This window comes from Prinia subflava, chromosome 7, assembly GCF_021018805.1.
Source record: "Prinia subflava isolate CZ2003 ecotype Zambia chromosome 7, Cam_Psub_1.2, whole genome shotgun sequence".
NCBI classification, from domain to species: Eukaryota; Metazoa; Chordata; class Aves; order Passeriformes; family Cisticolidae; genus Prinia; species Prinia subflava.
Window position 1 is genome coordinate 12,590,733 of NC_086253.1, and position 27,685 is coordinate 12,618,417.

General features: G+C 36.3%; 1 protein-coding gene across 2 annotated transcripts in view; it reads left to right on the forward strand.

Moving 5' to 3' along the window:
* The window catches only part of STX18 (syntaxin 18), a 59,037-nt gene that overhangs the window by 16,325 nt on the left and 15,027 nt on the right, over positions 1-27,685 (forward strand). Inside the window, exons 2-4 of one of the 2 annotated variants that reach the window (XM_063401609.1) lie at positions 17,017-17,084; positions 23,199-23,364; positions 27,282-27,397. In XM_063401609.1, the coding sequence (XP_063257679.1) occupies positions 27,289-27,397 (109 nt within the window). In that variant the 5' untranslated portion in view covers positions 17,017-17,084; positions 23,199-23,364; positions 27,282-27,288. The remainder of the gene's footprint in view (positions 1-17,016; positions 17,085-23,198; positions 23,365-27,281; positions 27,398-27,685) is intronic. The other variant, XM_063401608.1, reaches the window with a different exon arrangement.

The following is a 27,685-nucleotide window of genomic DNA, read 5'->3' on the forward strand; positions in this document are numbered from 1 at the left end:
CAGGAGAACATTTCCTATCTCTTGGGTAGCAGTGGAGGAGCAATGATTAAGAATAGAATAAACGCTTTATTTTTAACTTTTAATTGTGCAGTGTGCTTTTGATAGAATGGCGTTTCTTGGCAAGTGAGGCCTATGATAATTAGTGCGTTCAGTTTAACTTACTTATTCTTAATAATAATCAGTATTTTGTAGCTGTTGCTGTAATTAGTTAAGAATGTGGTTCATGATGACTTGCAAGTCAACACGTATTTGATGAATAAGGCACACTGTTCCAGTAAGTAGTAAATTTGACATGACAAGCAGGAGTCTTTTGATGTTTAATTGGCTTTCCTTGTAACACTTGAGGAAAAAAATGATCTAATGAATGTTGCGTTGACCATAAAGCTGAAGCCCAGGAGATTGCATGGAATGTATTTTATCTCCATATTTTGTAGGCATGGGAAAAGCTCTCTAATATTTCTCTTTTGGTATGTTTTTCTGCGTGGGAGGTGTTTGGTTGGTTTGGGTTTTTAGTGTATAATAGTTTTCTGGATGAATGGTACTGTTCTGAAGAGGTAATATGGAAATGTATAAAATTATATTAATAATCATATTTTTAAGGAAAATTTGTAATAGTGTATTATCAGGAAATTTAGTAGTATATAACATCAGTCTGGTTTGTTGTTTTGGATTTTTTCCCCTCTCAGAAAGGAACGACTGTCATGCACTTGGAAGTCAGGAAATCCAATTTAAAATTTCAGTCCTTCATTAGAATCTTATTTTCAAAAGCATTGAGAAGTTCTTTATTTCTTCCTGCCTTAACTCCACTTCGGGAGCCAAGAATACCTTTCAGCTGTTGCTGATAGCAAATGTCATAATCTGATGCACAATTGCATTTGTATTGGTAGATTTATCATAGAAACTATGATCATAATCTGCTTAATCTGCTTCTAATCCCCTAGCACTTGTTTTTCTTCCTCCTTACCATTATGACAATAAGAAATAAAATTCACCTAGAAATTCTATTAACGTTTGTGCTGCCGTGGAGTGTACCACCAGACTGCAATGGAAGATAGGGATTGTTGGTGGAAGTTTCTGAATTTTTAATAGTTCTGTGTTACAGCTTCATAGGAAAAATCTGCTATGACCAGGATATGGAATCTATTTCCTGTGCTCATTTCATTTTACATGGCTTCAGTATTGCACAGAACTTCAGAAATGAAAGCATTTAAGCCCAACAGCTGAAATGAGTGTGTTCTGAGAGTAAACTAAGGCAGTACCTATGGCTGGAAGGTTACCTGAAATGAGAAGTCTAGATTTAGCACTGTGTTTGGATCTGGATAATTTTATTTCTAAGGGGTAGTGACACTACAGACCCCAAATTCCAAGGCTGCTGACAGTAACTTAAGAATTATGCTGGCTGCAATAGACAGAAGTTGTCTTACAGGAAAAAAGACTATTTTGTGGTCTCAAGATTTTTCATGACCACGTCAAGTGTTTTTCCCAAATGAAGGTTGGCTGGTTCAGTTGCATCTCTTTGCTCATTAGAAAAAGGACTTTGTTTTGTGACTCTTGCAAGAAACTACTGTTAATTTTCAGTTGCATTCTGACACTGCCTGATAGATTTTCTGCTCTGTGCATTGCATACACTATATTTGCAGTGTAAGATAAAAACAGTATTTTAAAAAACCTGTGTTTTAGTTTAATAGAAAAAGAAATTTGAAAAGTGAGGGCATTTGTCCTTTGTGCTTCAGTGGATATTTGTGTGTTGATTGTTTTCAAGCCAGATCCCTTGAGTCAGCTCTCGTAATTGTACGTGTCCCCGCCTCGGAGCAGGCGCTCCAAACCCGGTGGAGAACATGAATCTTTTAGCTGCCTCTTCAAGGAAATACATTGATTTTCCCTTGTAAGATCATTTTTAAATCTAAAGGGAATATTAACTTTATTATAACCCCTGGTATTAATTTTGAAAAAAAATTTGAGGTTCTTCAGGAGTCACCCTATTTTCTTCTGTTTCACTTATTTAAAAGAAGTAACTTTCTTTTGCCTTCATTTGGTCCTTACATTTTTGATGTGTGCTTTTCTTTCTGGTTCTGTGTATTGTGTTTAGTCATAGGTTTCTGTTGAAATCACAATTTTAGTGTCACTGATTTCTTATAGTTGGTATTCTTAATTTGCACTCCATTTGATTCCTTTGTTACTATATTTATTTCCTGATTTTTGGCTGATTTTCTACACATTACAGAATTAGTAGACACTTGTTTATTTAAGTGGTAAGAAACTCTTAACTACAAGAAGGATAATTTGGTTGCCTGCAAATACCTAGTCAGTTGTTTAACTTCCTGTAGTAGAAGGGAGGATTTTTCCTTTTTGTTGTTACCTAGTTTATTGTATAAGGCAAAGGAATTCAAAGTGCTGTCTATGTGAAGCTTAATGTTTATAAATAATTTTTCCTTTGTCTTTTTTTTCCTGTCTTATCTAGCTATTGCTTTTTGGACTTTTTCTTGACTCCATTTATGCCATTAATGAGTATTAATAATGGCTACTAATTAAGCAATAAAAAAGATGCTTGCAGTAATTAAAGTTACGTTTTTTAAAAACTTTGAGTGCAAATTCCTCAGATCACTAAATAAAAGAAAAATCATGTTGCATGACTTGAACTACATAAGTTACAATACAGCTAATTTGATACAGTGCAACGAGATAGAAGTAAACAAAGCTATGTGAGTAAAACTTTCTATTTAGACACTGGGCTTTATTTTCTCTTTATTTTTCTATCCTCACTCATTTTGTCTCTTCCATGCTTATTGATGCTGTAGCCAGACAGACACTTGAGTTGCTTGTGCATGAACCACATTTGAATTGCTCTGTGGAGGACTGAAGAACATTCAAGACAAAAATATGAAGTATCTTCAAACTAGTTTAAATATCCTGATTTTAAGGATGCATCACTGCTATACACTGTGTTCAATAATGTTTTTCCATTAGTATGACATTAGAGCTACAGGCATTTGAAACTGTTGTGTGTTTCTGTGGGGAACATTGTAATTTTGGAATGCTCTGGTTCTAATGCTGATGTGCCAAGGAGTAGAACATGTTATTAAAACATGAGGTCAGGTTAACCCTTTCCTTGCTAGCATATATATAGCATGAAGTCTTTTAGGCTGTTTTGAGCACTTTCAAGGAGAATATTTTATATCCTAAGAGATTTAATAATCGGTTTGGGGCATTGTTTTGTTCCCCTTTAAGTGTAGGGTTACGGTTTTTTTGGTTTTGTTCTGGTTTATTACCCTAAATAACGGTACTGTTCTTCCAATACATGGTAGGCTCTTGTGTCTCTGATATCCGTCTCTCATTTGCACTTTAATTATAATTACTGCTTTAGCTTGGGTAAAAAAACCCTTACTTTTCATGTTTTTTCACTCTTTTCCTCAGACCATGCCCTTCTGCTTCTATTTCTGTTACCCTTTCCATCTGCAATTCTTACCCTCCTTCACTTTTCAATGTTTCTCTTATTTTTGCGTGTGTGTGTATATATATATATATGCATATTGTGTCATAATGAGCTTTACCAGCTCCTGTTCCATTTATTCATACAGTCAAATATCTGTTTGACATTTACCACTTAATCCCAACCAGTCTCTATGGTAAATTTTCTTGCTACTGTTAAGTTTTCATATTCTAATTGTGATTCACGGCCATAACATTTTCATCTTAAAGTTGCTAATGAGATAGCTCCTCAGCAGGGAGGTACTTCATGTTTACCTTTCTCTCTTCCTAAGCTCATGCCAGTGCATGAGCAGACTACTGAAATACTGATGAAATGTATTTCAGTAATACTGACTCATCTGCAGTGCAGAGCAGAGCTGTGGAGCAGTGGCATGACATTTGTAACCCAAACAGAAACTGGGAAATGTAGCATCACTTCTGTCCTTGACTTGAGAGTCTGTTCACTAATCGGTGTAAGAGCTGAGAAACATTGTGGCAAAGTGCAATAATGTTTTAGTCTAACCTTGAGTGAAAACTCTACACCAACCAGTATCCATCTTACAGGAGATACTTCAATTTCTCCATATGCTTGTCTGCTGAAACACAGGTATTTTTCATCCAGTTGTTCTGTTATTTGGCCACACAATGGAGTACCATTCAGCTACTGCAGTCCAACCTGGGCAGTCTAGTTGTTAGGGCAAAAGACGGAGGTAACATTGATTTTTTTTCACTGTGTATGGGTTGGTGAGATACAGTGAAACTGTTTGATAGATGCTGAGTATTAACACGAAGCATCTTAGTAAGTTTTACAGCTTGATCTGTAAGTTCCTGGACAGTTTGTGTGTGTTTACTTGTTGATGTGGTGGTGGTTTAGTTACTTGAGGGTTCCTTCTTGCCCTTCATGCTACGGCAATGGCCAAATGGGTATCAGCAGAAAGTTGTGAAAAGGAGATCTCTATCAAAACAGTAGCATCTGTGAAATGTGTGTGCCCCAAATTGTTGAAAAACTGTGATGCTGCCTATAAAATAAAAAAGTTGGACAAAGGAAAGTAGTCCCAGTTTTATTCTCTCTAACAGAGTGTTTCAGGTAAAATAAGAACTCAAATTCATTTTGTGAAGTGTTTTAATAGATTTTTGTCTTCTGAAGCTCTTCTGATTCATCAGAGTTTATGAAGTAAGCACAGTCTTTTTCATTGCACTGGTGGTTTCTGTGATCCTATCTCAGTGTACTTAAAGGTGCTGGATAGCTGATGCAGCTCTCACCTCAAAGTCCTTGTGAACAGGAATCTGTCAATAAATACACGTCACTGTTTCTGTCACCGTCTTGTTTCCTAAGATTGTGTCACAGCTGGCTGGCCACTTAATAGTTTCAGAATGGAGACTGTGTTCCTTTCCTGAGCACCCATGAGGATAGTGCTGTAGTTCACAGCCCTCTCTTTGAGGAGACACTTTGGAGTTGGCTGCTGATTAGAACCTCAGACTTAATGCAGCAGTATAGCGTGGTGGTATGTTTCAGTACAGGTGCTATTTCATTTTGTTTCAGCCAACCCTTTTATTTCCTTTTCTTGTGTATCTTGGGTTTGCCTTAGTTTTTGCTGGTTTGTTTCTGTTTCTCTCCCTGTTTACGCACTGTGTGTTTACTTTTATGTGGATGTGTACCATCAAAAGCCACCTATTATGTGAAGTTGTGGGTTCTTATGAATTTGAGACTTCCTAGAGATAGATAAAACTCTTTCAGAAATTAGTAACATGTTGCAGGGAAAGGTAGCCAATTACAGGATACAGGTCACTTAACTAGGAGACACAAACAGATTGTTGTATTTTGAGGTGTCTTGCATGGTTCTGCAGAGTTCACTTTAATGAGTCTCTTTTGGCATTTGTATGACAAGCCAAGCTTTGTTATGTCCATGTGAGCCTTGGTTTGGCTGAGTCTCCTAGATCATTCTCTCCTACAGGCTGAGTTAAGAGAAGGAGACCAGAAGTTCATCTCTCTTGGGTTTTCAGATTTTATACTCTGGCTTATGAACAGTTACTGTCATACCAGAAACTTTCAGCTTCTAAGCAGCTTGATGTTTTTTCTTTATTTTGTTTGATAATGTTTTTGTCATTGTATAATAGAATAATTGAGTTCACAGCTTAGTTGTAAATAAGGCTAAACTTTATGATTTAATTTTATTATTTTCCTGATATGGTTTGATTATTTCCTATCAATATGGTCAAGGAAGGCTTACATGGTAATTATATACAGGCTATATAACCACCAAAAGTGCCACGGAATAGTTTATTGTAAAAGATACAGGAATTAGAAAGATTATCTGTTAAACTGTATTTTTTTGATCAAGTTTCCTTCTACTGCTGATTCAGTATTTTTCACAACTTTATGTTCCTACAGGAAACTATTTCAGTCTATTGTGATGTAAAATTTTTTCTGGATTTTGGGCTATGGGGGTTTTTTTGTTACATTGTAAAGCACGTCAGTGTTGCCTCATGTGAACTTCTTTTCCTTGCTTTTTGAAAATACAACAAACGCTGTTGCTCTTTTAACTCTTACTTAACTAACCTATAAATACTTAATTAGTTTAACTTTGAATTTCTTTATGTAGCACGATTGTTGAGGGTCAGAATGCAAACTTGTAAATAAACTTGAGGGTCAGTTTCAGGCAAACTTGTAAATACTTAGTCTATAGCAACCACTATTTCTGAACATTTTTTTTAGCTATGCTTTCTAGTTTGTGCATTTTTATCCTTTTCTGCTGTTCCCAAACTTTTTATATGAGAAACTCATAAAAATTTTTGTGCTGTCTTCCTGTTGGCTTTGCAATGTCAAAGAAGTTTCTCATGATTGCTCTTATCATTAAAAATGTTCCATATATTTAGCTTTTTAAATCTGAAAATCCTTAACTTCTTTTTTTTCTTTTAGTGATTGGCATTTATATCAAGTAAAATTAAAACTCAGATATCTGAATACTTTGTTCAAATTGGTTAAATGAGTATGATTAAGTTGTAAGAAGTAGCCCATCAAGTAAAATCTTACAATTGCATACAAAGCTGCCTGTTGAATTAAAAAACCAGAAACTCAACTTTCATTTGCAATAGCACCGTTCTGATTTTCATTAAATAAATTATGTTTTACTCTATTTTGTTTAAACTCTAGATTAATTTCTATGGTTACAGTGAATATAAATCTCTAGATTGCCTTTAAAAGGGATTGTTTATTCAGAACAGGACTGACAGTCTCTCCTCAAGAGAAGCTATTACTTAATTTTATTTTTCTAAGTTTAAATGCTTAAAAAATATTTCTAATGATACCCCAAAGGCATCATAAAAATGTAAAAATAATTATACTCTAAAATTACCAAAATTACAGGAAGTGGACATTTAAAAAAATGTTACTGAAATTCATGGCTGAGAAACAGTGAGGAAGGAAAAGTGCCTTACTTCACAACTTGAAATCTTGTCAGGGATTTCTGCTTTCAGTGATTAAAAATAATGTGTTTGAATTGTCAGTAGTACTGAGATGTGAGAGAATAGCATTGATTTCCCTTTTAATTACAACTAAAACTTTCCTCTCACAAATACTGCAAGATCTTTCCAGAGAGAAATTTTTATGTGACAGTTTTTTTCAGGTAAATAAAATAAAAATAAAATAAAATAAAAATGGGGGCATCTTTTTCATAGGCAAAACAGCTGGCAAATACCCCTAGGTAGGTGAAAACCAGCATGAAAAGCATTTTGAGATGAGAAAACCCTGGGGTTGAGAGATACTTTTTTGGACACTTCATATGTTACCTTGGGAATGTAGTGGTCATTTGGTAGTTAGCTTAATGGAAATATGGAAGGGCAATGTGCTCTAAAGGAAGAGATTCTTCTCTTGGGCTTTGGTCATGTCAGAAGATTCTCCAGTGGGAACAAGACAAAGTGTCTTTGTTCTGTGATGCTTTTAGTCCCACTTGTGCTCTGATAAACTTCCAGCCCTTGCTGTGGAGTTGAGAACCTGTCATGGTTTCCATTGATAACAATTTATAAGATGATCGTTTCCCAGAAAAGGACAGGATGAAGGAACTTGGATAATATTTGGATTTCAGATTGACTGTTAGTATTCCACTCTGGTCCAAGAGTTATTAAAAGCATTACCTTTTTTTTTTTTTTTTTTGTGTGTGTGTGTGCGACTATTTTTCCTCACCTCAGTTTGCTGTTATAAGAACTAGTGGAGAAGTTATTTTCCCCAGGGATGGAGGAGGTATTTTTCATATGGCTCTATTTCCTAGGTGCTCTAACAAAGGAGTAGTGGCTTGCTCAGAAAAGGCAGTGAAGCAGGGCATTTGAAGTGGGGCAGAGGAGCAGATGTGTGTGCCTGCTGGAGCAGCTCTGTCTGGGTTTCCTGAGGATGTGAATGCCTCTCTCTGCATCAGCCATGGAAGAACTTCTGGCTACCAGGGCCCAGGACATTCCTGCCATTAGGGCAGAGGATCAGCTCTTGGGGTTTGCTGTTGCATGAGAAGAGGGGGCAGAAAGGGCCCCTTGTCTCAATTTTTATACTGATACCATAAAGCACTTGGATTAAAATCTTAGTATGTACAGAATTGAGTTACTTCCAGTATATTTAGTTATTGCTTTTGTGCCTGATCTATACATGTTCTTTTCATAAGGATTAATAAACATCTCGTTTCTGGCTGGGTGTTTTTCTTGGAGTTTTAGTGGGAAAGAAACTTATTTGGTATAAAGGCTAGAGCAACCACTAAAGTAATGTTCAGTCTGTATAATAAAAATTAAGGTGTTGAAACGTAGTGGAAGTTTTTGCACTAAGAACATTATTGTACCAGTGATGAAAATCCAGGAAAATACTTGTCCTCTGCATAGTATTTGACAAGAGCTGTAGGATTTTGAGACAGAATAGGTGTTCGTGCTCTGTATCAGAATGGTGTATGTATGAAAATGCAGAGCTCTGAGAGGGAAGGGGCTGGCAGAGGGACTGCGGAGCCCAGCGAGGCTCAGCTCTGCCCGCGGCTTAGGGAGCGGCGGCGGCGGCTCAGCCCCGGCCCCGGGCTCAGCTCCTGCGGTGCCTGCAATGGCTTAACGCTGGAGCAGATTCAGCCTGGTCCCAAAGTGAAGCACATGTGCATGGAACTCTGTGAATTGCACTGCAAAAACTTTTCGGAAAATCAAAAGATTTAATAGTAATAGTCAGAAAGAGTAACCATTTATTACTGAGTATGTGGTAAGTGAGACTGGACATCTCTATATCGTAGACCATCTTTCAGTCAAGATGTACTAAATGAATACTAAATGCAGTACTAAAATGAGCTCAGACTGTGAGAACAAGGGACAAGGAAAATATCTCTTACAGAAAGACACAAGCAATGTTGAATGCAGTTACTGAAAGGTTGTAAATGGAGCATTTTCAACATCAGCGGTAAAAGCCAATTATTGCAAATATGTATTTTGACCAATTTCCCTGTATCTCTCAACCCAAACATTTCCCACAATTGTTGTGGGGTATATATTTTAGTCAATGAGGTTTTGGATGACTGTGTAAAAATATAAATGTTAAAGAAAGTTACGATTAGATTCTGACAATGAAAAAGGAAAAGGGAAATAGTAAGTTTTATTAAAGTCAGATGTGCTCTTTTTTTAAAATTGAAAGTCTTTGTTGCTGCTGACAATAAATGAAAACTAGTTACTAAAACCATTTAACATGATGCTACATTGTAGGAAGCCTACTGTTAATTTTTTCAGGTCATCTCATGTTCCTATTGACTGTCTACAGACCATTTTCAGAATATCTAGATGTGTTTCTGTATGTGATGGTGTCAAACCAGTGTGTTCCCACAAGAGCTAAGGAAACAATGACAAAATTAACACAAATCTCTGTCTTAAGGACTATGTGTGTTGCATTTTTCTGGTTCAGAGCTGGAGTTCAGTTATTTGTAAGTAACTACTGTAAAAATAAGCCTTTTTTTGGTTTCTATTTACAAATGCCTGAAGTACAAAGCATTAGAAACAGTTTTAAGGATACACAATATATTTGAGGATAATTTCCTAAAAAAAACCAAATAAAAACCTGTGACTTCGAAGTAATTTTTCTATACAGGTGGAGTTTGCTGCCAATACCATAGACATTTTTAAAACATTTATCATCTCCAAATAGCACTCCAGTGAAACCTTCATCCAGTGATAACACTGGGTACTTTCAGTCTTTATTGTGATCAGTGGGGAACTGGAGTATTTGAACTCTTGGATCTTAATTTTGTTTGACTCTTAGAAGAGTCTTGAATGACAAATGTTAGCAGTTGTGTCACAAAAGCGCAAGAATAATTTTTTCTTAATATATTGGACTGAATCTTACACTAACTCTGGATTATTTTTATGGAAAGCATAGTAAGATGAAATGTGAGGCTTTTAGGCTGATAGTGAGTTATTGACTACCAAATTTTGCCATTGCAGGTAATTAACAATGAATAAAAAATAAAAATAATCAAATGCAGATCTAAAGTGTACTTTAGAGGCAAAGTATTTAAATGTAAACTGACAGTAGAATAAATCAAAGAGACAATTTTTGAACCACAGACAGTATATATAAAAATATGTTAAGTAAAGCAAGAAGTAAAAAAAGAAAAAAAGGTCTAGAGCCAACTGGATTTTTTTTGGTTGTTGTTTGTTTGTTTTAATGTACAGGACAGTGCTCTTTACTTTTTCCTTTTTGACAGTTTGATATTAAGCAAAATGAAGTGTTTTGTACTCCTGACCGGGTGTCAGGAAGTTGGCTTTGCTTCTTACTGCAGTTTAAAGGTTTCTTAGTCGCTTTGTTCATGTGCACCAAATACTGCCTGTGGTATTCTGCAAACAGGCTTTAACTTCCAGTATTCCACAATGACTAGTGAAATCTTCTGCAATGATTCCTTAAAATTTTACTTTCATTTTATATTAAAAAATTGTGTTGTTTAAAATTAGAAAAATATTGATAATACTAAACATCTTTTAAAATATTTATAAAATTTTGTACCATCTTTACCTTGAAGTTTCGAGTAGCCTCACTCTTCCTTTTCATGGCTTTTAATTGAATTAATTCAGTTTTCAATGTTCTTATCCCATATACCACACATTTTGGTAACATGACCCCCCCATTCTTGGTTAATTCCTTTGCTTCAAATGCAAGACTACTAATAAAATGCAATAAAAAATGTTTCTGTGCCCGTTGCTGTAATGTATATGCTGATATAAAGCAGAAACTGAACAAAGTCACAATTTTCCTGAGATTAGAGGTAGCCAGGCTGGCTGTCTCCCCGCTTCCAGCTCCGGGCCACCCCCACGCCACAGTTTAGATATTATTTGCTCTTTTGGGTCTCAGATTACGAGAGCAATTGATCTGCGTGACCTATTTTAGAAACTTTCACGTTTGCTGGGGAAACCTAAACCAAATGTATCCCCTCCAGAGACAAATCAGCTGCAAACAGGCCGGCTGACGTGTGCGGGCAGGCAGCGTGTCCCCGCCGTCACTGCTGGGGACACAGCTCCACCTCCTGGCGTGCGGGGAACCCGCCAGCAAATCCTCTAAAGAACAGTCTTGACACGAGAAAATTCAGATTCCGGCTCCCCATTCAAACTTGGGTTTCATTCAGTTGGCTTAATCTCTGTGACTTGTCACTGCACCAGCGATTTATACAATTTCATCTTTTGAAGGTTCCAGTTCGGAAATGTAGACTCCAAGTAAGGGTGCTTTAAATACAAAAATCTTATCAGTTCTTAGCAACATCCAGCAAGAGCCTGTGTTGATTCAATGGGCTGACAGTGCTTAAGATATAACCTAGGTAAAATATAATCAGTGTGGAACCTGGCCTGTCCCGTGTTGTATTTTTAAGAAGTTTATGTATCTAATCAAAAGTAGCTTGTACTGGAAAAGTTCTCTGTAGGAGTATTTCTGCACCAAAATGTTTCTAACTAGTTCTCAACTGTAATTCTTTAGGTAAGAGTCAAAGCTCTTATTTTAGAATTTATTTAATATAAATTGTGCTTCCATTTATAGTATTCTGTTTGGGTTTTACTTCAGACTTCTGAAAATATTTATCTTTGTTACATGCACTAACCATACAAATTTTCCTTTTTTTTTGGTAGTTTTTTGTTATTATGATTTAAACATTGGAAAAACAAGTTTATATTCTTACACTAATTATTGTATCTCCTCCTAGTACTGAGATTATACTTTCTTTGGTCAGAAACATGCAGTTCCCATTTATAAACTGATGTCTTACTGAAATTGAAAATTTCCCTTGAAATAGGCAATGGGTATGTTCTGCTTGACTCTATGTTTGGAACTGAAAACATAATAGGTGTCTAGATATTACTATTTTAACAATTTTAAATTTTCCACTTTTTGCAAAGGGGCCTGTAGAATATAGTCACCTTTTGATGAAGCTATAGATGGAATCTATTTAGGTAAAACATTGGAGATAGTGTTTTTCAAACATATTGGAAAATTAAATGTAAAATTTTGTTTAGGGGTTCCCCCCCCACATTTTTAGGGTTACTATGGCACCATAATCAGAAGCGCTTGTTAGTGCTGCTGAATCAACAGTAAATACAATGTCTCTCACAACTTCTACAAAAGCCTTTCTTTTGTGTTTTGGTTTTAAGTAATTTTTAAAGTTTCTTTTAACAAAGTACACCCTTTAAAAAATTCAGAGTGGCAATACAGCGCGAAGTGTAACAGTCAATTTTATACGGTAGGAAATGGCTGTGCATTGTTGTGACGGAAGAGTAAATTTGATAAAACGCTATATTTGTTCAATGGAAATGACTATTCAGCACGGTTGAATTCTCTCTACAATATGTCACGGGAACCTACTCCAATCATTTTAATCGTAAACAATGCTGCTGCTTCTTGCAGTGGGTTAAATGCATGCAAATTGGAACCTACTGTTTCATGAGTGATCAATTCTTTGTTGGGAGTGGGAAGCAGTGCTGTATGTATTGCTGGGCGACTGAGGGAAGTGGAGTCAGCGTCTTCGTTCTAAAGTCTCTGCGTCTCAAGATGCTGCTTTAGAGGCAATGCTTTCCTGTTTCTCATCTTTTTAAATAACTTAGCCTGCTCTGAAATTAGAAAAATCTCTAAACAGAGGAACATCTACCATTTCTAGTGCAGACCACAAGTATAAATAGAGCTGTGCATGCCACCTGTGGTAGCAGATGGCATCCATTCACAGCTTCCTTTTGTGTTGGACCGGCAGTAGATGCAATAATTGCTTTTATGATTTAATAAGAGCTGTTTAAAAAATCTGTAGTGGCAATAAAACACAGTTGTATGTATTAAAGAGATAGTTTACAGAGAGGATCATGTGGAAACTGGATAGTAACTTTTTAAAAGTTATGTTACAGGCTTTAATATGAATTTATAGTGTTTTTCACTTGCATGATGTTGATGCTTTTGTTTGCCACATAGTAGCAAAGTGCTGCTGCTTCACTGTAGAGAATCAATTGGGTTTTCATGATCAAAACTACACTTGGGAGTTTTTAAATAACACCTCCCCAGGTGTTATATCTTCAGATTCAGTACCTGAGCCTAGGAGGTTATCATGCTGAATTTTTATGTTGCAATTAAACATACCTTACCCATTCATGGCAGATACCTCTTGTAGGAAGTTCCCTACTGGTGCTTTTCAGCTCCTGCCCTCCCTTGTGCTGATACAGGTATTTTTGGAGCTGAAATGAAAGAAACCAATTCTTTCCAGAGGAGTAATTAAAAAAAATAATAATAATTTCAATGGTTGGGGGTGTGGTATTGGTAGTGAACAGAAGCTCAAGAAAATGCTGTTGCTGTGCTCACAATAAAACTGGTGCTCACAATGTTGTGAGCATTATTCCCCTGATTCCTTTAGAAATGTCAGTTATCTGGAAATTGAGCAGTGCTCTTCCCTGTAAGATTAGTTGTTATGGTAGTGCAGGAGTGCTACAACTACGAAGGGCTTTTCTCTAAGCCCTCCTGCCTCTGTGTGGGTGGGGGGGAGGAAAGGAAATAATTTCTTTATTTCAGGGTTGAAGGAAAGGCTTATTTTTCTGCTCCAGACTGTTGGAGAAAAAGAAAGTTAATTTCCAGATGCAAGGAATGGGAACCATGACAAGAGGCCAATACTCAGATGTGTTTGTGCTTCTTCAAATTGGCTCTCATCTGTCCTTTTGACACCTGTGTCAAGTGGTGGTATAAAGGTTTTGAAAACAGGCATGTAGAGCAAATTGGAAGTTGCAGTTATGATAGATGGGTAAATGGAGTGGAAAAATGGGTGTGCTGAAATGCAAGTGGGATTTAAAATTCTACTAGATTGACTTGAAAGATTAATTAGAGAAGATTCAAAAATTTATCCCAGAGGCAGTGGAAGGCAGGGTGAGAATGACAGACTGGCCAAGAAAACTGTTGCAGAAGGGAAGACTCTTTTTTACAGAGATAAAGTTAGGTTTGGCCAAATTCACAATGAGTTTCTAATGGTATTAAAACCCTCCTAAAGTTAAAATATTCTTTAGCTATTTTAATAAAAAGAAAAATAGCAGAAGTGTGAATCTGTCATGCAATTGGAATATAGATGATGAATGGTTTACTCATGGACTCTACACTAAATTAATAAGGAAAAAGCCATGGACCAGTGGGGTAAATGCAAGATACGTACTGGGATCTAGAAAAAAAAATAGTAGGAAGAAAGATGTTTCCAGCAGAAATAGTTACAAAGTAACCAACACCAATGAGTGCTTTTTTAGTTACTTGCTTTGGAAATGGATGGATACAAACTTGGTCAAATGCAGAGGAAAGCTGTGTGGGTTCTGCAACTTCAGAACTGTTTTATGAGAAGGAAATAAAAGCTTGGGGTTATTTGTCTGTTCTATGAAAGTTAGAGATAGATAGATGTATGAGTGGATGGAAAGAATTACTGACAGTCAAACACATGCAGGGAAGCAGAACTTTGAAGGGAAAGGACCATTCTGAAACAAGAAGAAATGTATGGAAGTTGGTTATCAGTAAACCTGGATATTAAACAATAATTTGACAGTAATAAGAGCAATAGGATTCTAATAAAGCTGCTCAGTTGTAATAAGGAGAAGCTTTATTCCCTTTAAGCTGAAGCTTGATAACTTTGTAAAAAGTATATGGTGGGCCTCTGATAACACCAAAATAATTGCAAGTTGATGACCCTGGAGATACCTTCAAGATTTATGTTTGTATAATGAGAGATACTTTGTGTCTACAAAAAATCGAGCATCATACAGAAAACCAATCTGCTTTTTAAAATAAAATTAACATTCCCTCCCTTTAATACTAGTGAAACCTTCTTTTTAATAAAAAAAGTTAATTTTGCTCATATGGTTATGACAAATTGAATTCAAGCTATGCCACTTGTACATGGTAACAAAAGGCGGAAGAAATATCTGCAGTGCAGGATTGCAGGAGATGCTGTTAGAATTTGAGGGAAACTAAAACAAGAAGTCTCACTTCTGATGCAAATCTTGGGAACTAAGCTTGATGTGAGTATGGGCATAATGGTGTCATTCTAAATTCATGAAAATAGCTTTACAAATGGAGGAGAGGCAAAGTGGGGTCAGTGCAATTCAAACACATGATGACAATTTCAGCCTAAATAGAATGCTCTTTGTGACTAGATGAATTAATTACTGTAAGACAGTGCTCTTGCTTGTCATTCTGATTCTTTCTGCTTGTTAATCACTCCTAAATTGTACCTATTGCAGTAATATTAAGATTTATTTCTTACAAAATTTTGCTTACCTATATTCTAGCTTAGTGCTCGTGCATTAATGTAAATGCTTTGGAACTTTTCTAACTTTATATTTGTTTTGTCATCTGTAGTGCTTTCTGCCTATTAAGTATTATTGTTCCACTGGAACACTATAACTGTTATAGATGTTTTGCTTTCATAGTCAAGCTTGATTTATCTGTTCAGCCAATTTGATGACATACCAAGTCTGAGCTGAGAAAGAGATTATACAATATCTGTACAAATAATAAATTCAAATGGCGATGAGAAGGAACATCTGTAGAATGATTTAGGTTACTCTTTGTGCCTTATTGGTCCTGTAGCAATTGCAGATTTCCCTTGCTGTTTATAATGGTGCTAACACACTTTGGGAAACTCCTAAAGGTACTGACAGAACTCAGTTTGCTGTGAATGAGATGAAATTTCCTGTGTTAATCACTCAGAAAACTTGAAACATGAGGACTGGTAAAATCCTTATCCAATATGATGAATTATAGTAAAACTGAAACAGAGCAAATAATAATAATAGGGAAATGGAGACTTATATATTTGCACAAGGGAATACTTATCTTGAGTTGTACAAATTACTGTGGTCTTATTAAGGAAATTTTTTTCCTTGCACAGTTTTTCAAAGAGCTGCTTTTGAAAAAAATAATTGGGGGAATTAATCTTCTATTTATCCAAACTATTCTGCATTCTTTCTCTGTGGGTTTTTTTGTTTGTTTAATTGCTAAGTTCATTTGCATGAAAATGGAATTTGAAGAGTTGAACAGTTTCTGATACTTTTTCCCAGATACATGGAATAAACTGCATTTATTGTAAATGAAAACAACTTTTGTTTTATGAAATTCCTTGTATGCTTTGTTTACACAAAATTATGAATTAATATTTGAGAATACAGTTTTAAAAGTTGTCTTGGAATATATATACTACTAATGTATAGAATTCTCTTCCCTTTTCCCCCTCCCCATCATGTCTTTTCATTTCTCTGGTGAACTAAGCTACATTTCTGTAGTTTCTCCATTCTCTAAAACAAGCAGCATCTTATGCTACACCAAATCTTTTAAATCAGACTGAAGTTTGCAAAAGTAGTTTCAGATTTTTTTTTGGCTTTCCAAAAGATCTTTGTAAAGATCTCTTTAAAAAGAAAATAAAGTGATTTACAGTATAAGTTGTTCAGACTGATGTGGAAATTCAGAAATGGAAATTTGATTGGAATGTATAATCTGGCAAAGCTTACTAATGACAAAGCTTACTAATGATTGTCAGATACTAGAGATACTACTGCAGTTTGGGGACAAACTGGTCACTGTATTATGGCAAAAGTAGAAGCAGGAGGGTCACTACCTTGCCATACAAGTTTTGATAGCTGAACTTGATTATGTATATCTGATCAGTAAAGAGTTGAAAAATTCTAGTGTGGTCTTCCACAATGAATTTATTTCCAGACTGGAGTCATTAAATTCTGGATTGACAATTTAGATAATGTTTTGTGTTACCACTTTTAATAATTTTAATGTTGAATACTGTAGTTACATTTACTGGTTTGGGAAGAAGATGTGTTTTCAGTAGTGTTCTCCTAGCTGGACCTTCATACAACAGACCCTTTTTAGTTTATTTTTGTGTATTGACTGCTTGGTAAATGTGAAAATTCGAGTATGAAAGAGTAAATGTTATGATACTATGTAATTATAGAATAAGAAATTTATGAATTCATGTTTGAAGTGTTGAATACTGCACTTCAAACAAAATTATCAGTTATCTGAAATTTAATTATGATTTTCTATTCATTTAGATTTCTCATATTGGAAAGCTGAAAGATTTTCTTCTACAACACAGAAAGGATTATATTAATGCTTACAGGTAAGTGTGCACTGTGTTTAAATGGGTTTATGTATTGTTTATTTGTCTTAATGCTTATAAAGTGAACAGCTTTAAAATCTATAGGCACAATGACTAAAATGAAAACAGAGATTGTTATTAATTGGCTTACTGTAAACCACTATAAGATGGAAGAATAGGGCTGTCCCAAGAAAACAGGACACCTGAATAAAATGAGACTCAGAATTTGAAGATGATTTCTGGCTCTTAGGAGTGAGTTCTGAAAGAAAGCAGCTGGGAAGTTGAAGTCCCACACATTTTAAGGACCTGCAGAGTAAGTTTCTGAAGAAGTTCCTGGGACAGCAGAGTAATCCAGGTTTTCCCTTTCACCCTGTCATACTAACCCTACCTGTCATGCCAAAGTTTAAAATCAGTAGCATCAGCAGGTCCTGGAGGAAAATGATGCAAACTCTTCAGGCTCTGGAATGTGAATTCCAGATAAGGGTACCAGTGGGGAGAAGGTGTCAGGGGACAGCAGCACAAGATTTGTTTTTCTATGACAAAGACAGTAGGCTTCAGCTTTGGTAGTTACTATTGTGGGAAGAAAGTTTTGATTCTCTTCAGCCACTAGGAAGCATTCAAAACATCTGTATCTGTTTACTTGTTGGTAACTTTAGTAGTAGGATTTTTAGAAGATTACAATACAAATTTACAATTTGATGTTTGTAAGAAAAAAATAGTATCTTCTGGTCTGCAGATACTAAATCAAGTTATCATAAGATCTAAATGTTAGTGAAGCTTTTATTTTGGTGAACTGAGTAGAAATCATTGTAGCATGTGAGAAATGTAAAATTTGCTTTGTAGGGAAACTTTGTTACATGCAAACCAGGTGAATCAGTCCTGTCTGCATTCCAGTTCTGACACCACTCTGACTGAAGCTGATTCAATCAAGGTAGATAAAATGCAGCCTAAAATAATTTTGGGTTAAAAGCTTCCTAGATACCCAATAGAATTGCTATCCAGGCAGATATCCTTTCCCCAAGAAAAGACAGTAAGAATAGATGAGCCATCTGCTATTCCTTAGGCTCAGTCCGTATTGGAGGAAGAGTTTTTGAGAAACAACTCTAATCCTGAAAGGGTCTGTCACAGTAACAACAATACTACTACACAAGTGTGTTCTGAGTGCATTATCAGAAGACTTCTGGCACCCTTTTTTTGTCTCCACAAGAGTTTAAAAGCTGTATTTTGTTACTTTGAAAACAAAACCAAACCAGAAGGTGGCTTCTTTGATCCATGAGAGGCGGTGGGAGCTGTTCAGTCAGTGCTGGTGAGGATGCTGCTGGGGGTGTGCACAGTGCTGTGTGTGAGGTGCATGAGGGGTGCTTGTCCAAGGAAGCAGAAGCAGTGCACAGCTCTGTGTTGTGACTGCTTCTCTGCTTTTCAGTGCCTGTTGGAATAGTGCATGAACAACACTAGGTGGAGCCAGCAATTTATTACTGACAGAACTGGGTGTACTGTGTGAAAACTGTGTGTGCATGCAGAGAAACTGCAAATAATTCCAGTAAGAGCAGTCAGTAGTGATTAAATTTTGGGTAGTGTTTGTATTTTATTAACAGTAGTGTGCATAAAATGAAAGAGATTAGAGTAAAAATGTGTCCAGGTTATTTTGATTTTCAGAAGTTTTTAATGTTCTTTTTGTAAACAAGTTGCAACAAGTTATTATGGTAATTCTCAGTGCTTTTCAGCTTCCTCTCCCCCACCCAAGCCTTCATTAAGGAGAGGAGAGAAATGTCATTTCCTTTATTAAACCATAAAATAATGCTGGAGATCTCATTTGTGATTGCAGTTGATTCTGTTCTTAATGGTCAAATTTAAATTGTTTATGTTTAATTTGACATAAAAATGTCAAATGGTTACTTGTGCTGTTCGACTTCATGGATGCAAGGAGCATCATAGTCTTGCAGTCTTAGCAAATTCCTCACTCACTCAAGACAGCAGTTTTAACTACTCTTCAATCCTTAAGTAATGAGGACTGGTTTTGAACAATTTAATACTGAAAAGCTGTGCTGAAATTTATGTAGATGTCAAGTTTCATGAGCAAAAATACTGCTTTGTAGTTTGTCAGTCCTGCTGTTTGTTTTCCCAACTATAGCACGATGTGTTGGTGAAATTGAGCTTTTGAGGTATTATTATGCCTTTTAAATCTTCTTCATAATGTGTTACAACCAGGTTCTTGATTGCTTCTTTGACCTTACTTTTGAAGACTCTGAATTCTTTAATAATGGCGTTTTTATTTTTGGCATACATGAAATATTCTGCTAAAGAGGGTATGTCTTTAATTCATTTTTAGAGGAAAATTTTTAGCAGTGAGAAAGTCAGTTGAAAGAGTGGTTGTTTGAAACCAAGCCCCTGACCTATTTTATCAAACTTTAACTACTTAACTGAAATACCTAAACTGACTTAGTAATTGCTTATTCACCTTCTTTCTTCTTTATTTGGCTATTAGCTACAAAATATCTAAGTGGCAAAACACATGAAATTCTTGATGTAGGGATCTCAGCTTGCTGGTTTACAGGCCTCGGCACCTTTATCCTCTGTTGTTTATTAGGATTTATTTCCTTTCTCTTACATGTAGTGTTTTTGCTTTCTGTGATAAGGAATTTTTTGTCATGGTTTTAACTCCAGCTGGCAGCTCAGCCCTACAGAGCCACTTGCTCACTGCCTCCATAGTGGGATGGGGGAGAGAATCAGAAGAGTAAAAGTGAGAAAACTCACAGGTTGAGATAACGGGAATTTAATAGGGAAAGAAAAAACCACATGCCCAAGCAAAGCAAGTAATTTATTCACCATGGGCAGGCAGCTGTTCAGGCATCCCCAGGAAAGCAGGGCTCCATCACACGTGACAGTGACTTGGGCTCCAAATGTGTCATTCTCCCCCTCCCCACTCCTCTTTTCTTTCTCCAGCTGTATGTGCTGAGCATGCAGCCAAATGATCTGGAATATCCCTGTGGTCAGGTGGGCTCAGCTGTCCTGGCTGTGTCCCCTCCCAGCTCCTCGTGCACCCGCAGCCTCCTCACTGGTGGGGTGGGATGCAGAGCAGGAAAGGCCTTGGCTCTGTGCAAGCACTGCCCAGCAATAACAAAAACATCCCTGAGTTATCAGCACTGTTTCTAACACAAATTCAAAACACAAACCCTGTACTTGCTGCTGGGAAGAAAACTCATTCCATCCCAAGCAAAACCAGTGCACTCAAGTTGATCACTCTTCCTGGAAAGGAAAAGACAGGGACTCCTGAGGCCTGAAGTTGTTTACGAAATGTAGGTACTTTTTAATTTCTTGTTATTAAGCAATAACTCCTTTCAGATGAGGATTTCAGATGAGGTCCCATTTTTAGTATCTTGACTGCTATGCATTCTGTATTCTTCCTCTCAGTCCATTTGCTTTAATGCTTTCCTACACTGCTTTTTACACTGTACTAGGAGAGATCCTGTCTTCAGTCCTTGGTAACTTGTCTAAAGTCCCATCTGTGAACAACTTGTGCCTTTCCTTTACATCATCAGCTCCTCCATGTTTTTGATCACTGAGCCATGAAGACAATTCATATGTTTGTGTTAAATATACTTCAGGGAGCTAGCTGTAGTGCCCTAACACCTCGAAATTTGAAATGATCCTCTTGGGATTCCTTGACAGCCTTCAGTTTCTCTGAAGGATTTTTCAAGGTTTAGGCAGTTTAAAGACCAGTCATCATTCCTACTGCTTTAATGAGAATGTTTAATTGGAAAGGAATTGTGAGAATTCTAGATTTTTTACATGGAACACCTCATACTTAAAAATACTTGAGAGAAGAGCTTTCCATCTGATATTATTAGACATCTAATTAATTGTGTTTTGCAACTGCAGAGATACTTATGTAGTTGATCAGTGTAGTGTAGATGACTTTGGAATAGAAATTTTTTGCACTTTTTGCACCAGAAAGGCTGCTTGGGTGGCTTTTGATGCACTTTCATTACATGCTTCTGTGGTCCTTCTGTGCAGTTAAGTGTTTGAACATTTATTGTTAATTGCAAATAATATACCTTGAAAAAATTGCTAACAAATTATCTTTCTGTCTTGAAAAATAATGGTAGTGCCCAGTAATTATGCCTTCTGTCCTAAAATTTATCTGTCTCTGTCTTAAGGCAATAGATCAGTTAGGTCATTTGCCACTTAATAGAAAATCATTGAATGCTTACACAGTGTTTTGTGAAGAGTGTTTCCTTGTATTTAATGATAAAAGAAGTAGCCATTAAAGGACTCTAAAAATAGTATTTTACTGACTCATGTACAATGCCAGGCTGCATTCTTTTCTTGACTTACTCACATTTTTACAAGAAGCAAGGCCTGCTTTGTTATATTGAGGTAGTAAAACATGTAGATGATCTGTATAGACTTTCTTCCTGGAGGAGTATGTTTTTCTGTTCTCAGGGAATTATTTTTAAATTATTTATCGTATTTTTACTTTATTCTCAATTACACTAAATTCATGTATCACATTTCAGAAATAGTAATTTTTCACAGCACTCTGGAATATCTCAGCAGTATTTTACAAAACTGAAAATGCTAATTCAGGTATGTCTGTATTGCCTATTCTAGTAGCTGAGGCTTCCACACAGAATTAAAAAAAAAACTATGTAAAAGTTGTTGTGGACTGTTTTGTCATTTGAATTGATGATCTTTTAGCTTGGATTTATGTCAGCATTTGGATGGAAAAAGACAGTAAATGAAAGTGCATAAAACTTAGTTAAGTAAGAAATCAAGCAATTTAAAATATACTAGATGCTCAAAGAGAAGAATGTGACTGCTGTGTTTGCAGCTGAGGTTATACATACTCATATGTGCACTTAACACATGGGGAGCATTTCTTTATGGATTTACAAGGCAGTATCTGCAGGTGGTAAGCTGGGCAAATCTCTACTATTTTACAACTGATTTAGTTCTGCTTATTGCTTCTATCTCTTTTGTAATACACTGTTGGAGGAAAATCAAATTTTTCTTCTTGATTTGTTACCTTTATTGGGTTAATAAGCAGAAGATATTTTATGTACCAGTGGAATTACTAATTCCAAAAGCTAATACAACATCAGCTTTGTTTCCTTGTGCCTTGCCGACAAAATAGGATCATAGAAATGTTAGGCTGGAAGGACCATGGCTGAAACATTCAAAAAGAGAATGTCTGGTGTTTTGCTTGCTTTTAAGTACTTCGTTCTGTGAAGATTTCGTATTCTCATTCTGCTTTTTCCTGTTTCCCTATCCATGTTACTAGAATAATGTATCCCATTGTAATGATGACTTTCTGTGCAACAACATGTCGTTATTGTGTTTGGTTTATGATCCAGTGTGATCCCAGATGACTTTCTGGAGAAGTGTTCCCTAATCAGTTGTTCCCCATTCTCTGTGGGTTCAGATAATAGTTCTTGGTGCAGCGAAGAGCTGCTGACCATAACTTATTCCAATTCTTTGTGTTACTTCTCCAAGCAATATTGTATTGAATTGAAGTCTTGTTCTCTTGATACGGTTTTAGTTTGCTTAACTTTATGCCTCTGAATGTTTAGTAAGTATATAATTCATTATGCCGAGTTGCTAATGAAAGTATTAAACAGCATCAGATTCAGGACAAAATCCTGTGAAACATAACTCAGTGTTTCCTTCTGTTTTGGTGTATAACTACCCCTGAGTTCAACTTTGCAGTTTCACGTTCTTTTGGTGCTTATTTCTTTAAACTCATTTATTCGCTGGGAGCTTGTGAGAATGTTATGTGAGATGACAACAAGAGCCATACCAAAATATAGCAGTGATTGCTTTTCATCCATCCATTAGACCTGTTACTGCATCCCAGCAGTAAATTACATTGCCTGTGATGTACTACTGATACATCTTGGGTACTGGTGATCTTTCTGTTCTTTCCTAAGTGCGTAAATAGGACTTATTTATTCCTATATTTTTCAAGACTGAGTGGTCTGCAAGTCTTCTGTGCCTTTTTTTTGTCCCTTTAACCCTATTTTCAAAGACAGTTGCTAACCTTCATCTTTTTATCAATCTGTCGTTTGCTTATTCTCTCCTAGTTCTTAGCAGTGAGGATACACGTTGTCATTTGATGCATTTCCCATTTCATTCCAGGGCTTGCTCTGCTGTCTCTGCACACTGTGTGAGTGTGCATACGCCCTGGGCTTTTTTGGAAGTTGGTTAGTTCCGTCCAAGAGCGCAGCTTTGTCACACACATAGGAGGGATATGCACTCACCAAGTTTGCCTTCAGCGTTGTCCCAGGAGCCACTGCACCTTCAGGTACACGTGTGTGCTATGACCTGGTTCATGCAGCTCTCCCTCATACACTGCTCACTCAGCTGCCTGTTGACTAATACATTATCTGACACTGGCTATTGCTGATCATAATATCAGCAAAGAATCACGATCTTTTTAAAATGACAGAGATATTAAATTTAGCCCAGATGATTTAGAAGCAGTAAACAGCAGTAAGCTAAAAGGAATAGTAACTGAAGCTTTCAAGTGACATTAATGATGAAAATTAGTGCAAAAAACACCCCAAACAAAGCAATAAACATCTAGATTTAATTCATACTCTGTATATGATTTTACTTCTCTGTTGAGTAACAAACAGAGACCATATTCTTAAGTGTTTCTTATAGTAATGTTTGCAGAGCAATCTCTTGTTATCACTGGCATCCCTTCCCAGTTGTCTCATCCTGCACTTGATCCTTTTCTGTGTCCCTGTATGCTGTGTTCCTTTAGACTTGCCAATAGAACTCAGAACTAATTTGCACTTTGTATTGTGATCTTTGTTTGAGCTCAGCAAAGCTCACTTGATCTCTCACTGTATTGCCTACTCTTCCTTTTCATCGAAGGCAGAATTGCACATCATCATAATGTAATTTCTATATGAAAACTACTAGTTCATCTGAATTCTTTTCTGTTCCTTTATAGATCTGCATTTTCTCTGCAATTTGACCTACTCATTTTTCTAGAGTGATTAAATCTGCCTACTCAATGGTCACTGTCTTCACTGTACTCTTCACCCATTGGTAAAAATCCCAAATAAACCAAGTTGCCTTCTAGCCCAAATTTCTTATGAAATTTTCTCATACTGGCGAGGATGAAAATCCAGAGGAATTTCTTCTCTTCCTTTCACCATTCTTTATCTGTGAATATCTTGGCTAATTATTCTGGTTGCTTCTGAAAAACCTGATTTGCTTGGCCCTTCTTGATTTAATGATGGAACAGTCCACTGCTGTGGTACTGCCACTGCACTTCTGAGCATGCATTTGTATCTCTAACATACAAGACACAGCTGGATGTTTTTTCCTGTTGTGTTGGTTTTTGTTTGATGTTTTTATGTGGTTTTGGCTTTCTTTGGCCTGTTTTATTTTAATGAGCGGTTCCTCTTCCGGTAGAGGATGGTGATTAAATGGATTTTCAGTATAATCTCCATGTGCAGATTTACTGGGGAGTGAGTGCAGTGGGGACTTCAGTACCCTGTTAGCACTAGTGGATGCCATATGTGTTCTGACATAATGGGATGTGATTGTATGACTCCATTCCTGCCTTCCCAAGGAGGTTGGGTTTCAGGTATCCTTCCCTCTGAGTGGCTTGGCCAGCTCATGTTCAAAAGCACTGGTACCAGACACTGTGTAAGCTGTAAGCAGTTATAAAAGGAAAAGTATTCTGTTTCTTGTTTACTGCATTAAGCTGCATTTTACTAGCTTTGAAGCTGTGAAACTCCTATTTAAGAATTTGATCTACCCTGTTTTTCTATAAGCAACTAGACAAAGTAACTTAACAAGTTGGTTCCCAATGTTAAAAAGCTGTTGCAATTATCCTCAGTGTATCACTACACTACCACTAGTTAAACTGTTAGTAAAAAATGAAATGTGCCTTAGGCAAGTTTTTTCGTATTTATTTGTAAGTCTGATTCAAAAGAAAATTCTGGTTTGCATTTTGTAATCTTTATTTTACCCTTTTATGTTAAAAAGTGCATGGAAAGTGTTGAGCTCTGCAAGTACTACAAAGCTGGGAAGAGTACAAGAAGCTAGACATAAACACAAGAACTTTATATCCTGTTCAGTAGCAGACCAGCCAGAATTTATTATTGTAATCTGAAATAGAAGAGTGCAGCTTTGAGGAGCCATCATGCAGCTCTATGTATGTTACTCCATCCTTATATCCCACCATTCTGTGTGCCTCAAAATGCTCAAGTAACTCTCTAGGCTGAGATTATGAATTATGTCATACCAGATGGTCCTAAAGGTCTCCTTCTGTCTTGGCCTGTGTGGAGATGGAAGTAGGAATGAATTTCCCGGCTTTACACATGCTTAGAACTTGCTTATCCAGCAGACTAGCAACAAAAATATCTGTACAAGCTGTGCAGAGGGACTAGGGGAGAGGTCTGCCCCAATATATTTAACAGTGTGAGTTATCTTACATTGCATTTGTAACTGCCAATGTGTCATCTTAGCCAGGTTGGGAAATCCTCTCTTATCAGCTATTTCTAAAATCAGGCAATGTCAAATCTTTCATCATTCAGGATGCTTTCTCAGAAAGTATGATTCAGAGTTACAATTTATAAAAACACTGATTATTCCTGTGATAGAGATTTTGCCACAAATTTATGAAACCTGTCTGTCCTGAACAAAGGAGAGCAATGCAGCCACTAAAAGATAAACGGAAACACAACATATGGCTGGCTTTCTCTAAGGAAAAAAGAATAATTTTATGACATTTGGAATAGTTTTAACCAGAGGAGGAAAAAAAAGCCCTGATATTTAGATGTCAAATACATGGCAGTTTTGGAAAAAACATGTAAAATACAGAATATTACTTCTAATTAGTTTGTCTTACTGTTTGCTTGCTAATCTGTGCTTCTGTACTAGATGCTCACTAATCAGAAACTAATTTTCGGGTCAGATGAACCATGTGCTGTTTTTTATGTAAAACCTGTAAGATGGGATGGGAATGAAGAGATGTTGGTGTAATACTTGAAGCCTTTAGAGTGTACTTAAAGCTTTGTGGAGGAGATCTGGACCCTGCTTGCAGTACCTTGATGATGCAGGAAGGAGCTGCTGGGTGTGTGTAGGGTGAATTGATGGGATGGGGTTGTGTGCACTGGTTGTGGGCATTCCTGCAGCTGGGATTGCAGCAGACACGGGAGCTTTGGCATTACTGCAGTGAAGTTTGTAAGAGATCTCTAGGGATATCAGGCTAAATATTGAAGATCCTCTCTTCCTACTTGTATTACTGCATTAATGTAGTTGCATTACACATGAGGAAATTTTCACATATAAAAGTAATAATTTCAAATGCAGTTATGGGTTAAGGTTTCCTTTCCTTTTTTAAAAAGCAGATATAATAGGCTGTGATCACTGTATCATCAGGAAACCCAAGATAAACTTTTTTTTGCTGTAGGAGAATTTTATCATCCTGTCACCTATGGCTGTATAAACACTGTTAAATACCTTAACACAGTGTACTTCTCTGCTGGTTACCTACAATGAGTTCATACTTTGAGGACAGGCCTCCATTTGTATTAATTGACCACAAAAAATATATTAGTGTTAGAAAATACTAAATGCATAATGTATAATCTAAAATAGAAATAAACATTGGGAGCGGGTTTTAATAAATAATATTGCAATCAATACTAAATAATATTGCTATTTGATACTAAAATTGTGCATTATTTTCCAGTATTCTTCCTGTAGTTTGAATTCACAGTTTCATAGTACAGCTACTTTAAAAGCATTGAAGCATTGTATTTAGGATAACGAAAACATATTTAAGTAAAATAAGTTCCTTTTTTCCATACTTCTTTCAGTATTTGAGCTATTCCTTTATCTTAATTGGTTTTGTGTTTTTAGGACACTTTATTGGAATAAGTACTGAGGGCAATGATATATTTTGTAGTTGTATTTTCACCTTATCTGCTCTGTGTTTGCTTATGTACAAGATGATAGGAGATACTGCTTTTTCTACATACTTTACTAGTGAAAGTGTTCTAAGAAAAAACTCCCAACTTTATAGGAGTGGCATTTTTATCAGTGGTAGTTACTGTACTTTTTATTACTTTTCCTGTGAAAATCAGTGTTGCAGAAAAACTCTTGCAAAGATGTTGAGTCGGAAGAATTTCTAAGGTGTGCTCATGGATTTTATGTTGGGGATTTTTTAAGTGACAGGTTTGTGTTGTTTTTCAGCCATATTATGTCTGAATATGTGAGGATGACGGACACAGAGCGTGACCAGATAGATCAAGATGCCCAGGTGTTTATGAGGACATGTGCTGATGCCATTCATCAGCTCAGAACAGAAGGTAAACAGCTCTTACATGATTTTTCTTTTTAGTTCTTGATAAAGGCTAAGGCAATGCTGAATATTGTTGAATAATGGTGAAAAATGCTTTAGGGAAAAGATTGGGGAACTCTCGTTGCTTTTTTGTTTGCATTGGTGTAATCCCATTGGCTGATTAGTACTGTAATTCCATTTTTCTTTAATAATAGTGAAAAGAGCATAGAATTTTGTTTATGTATTCGAATACACCAGTTAACAAGTGTAAAAAAAAGTCTTAAAATATTTGCTACTTGAGTAGTAATTCAGCACT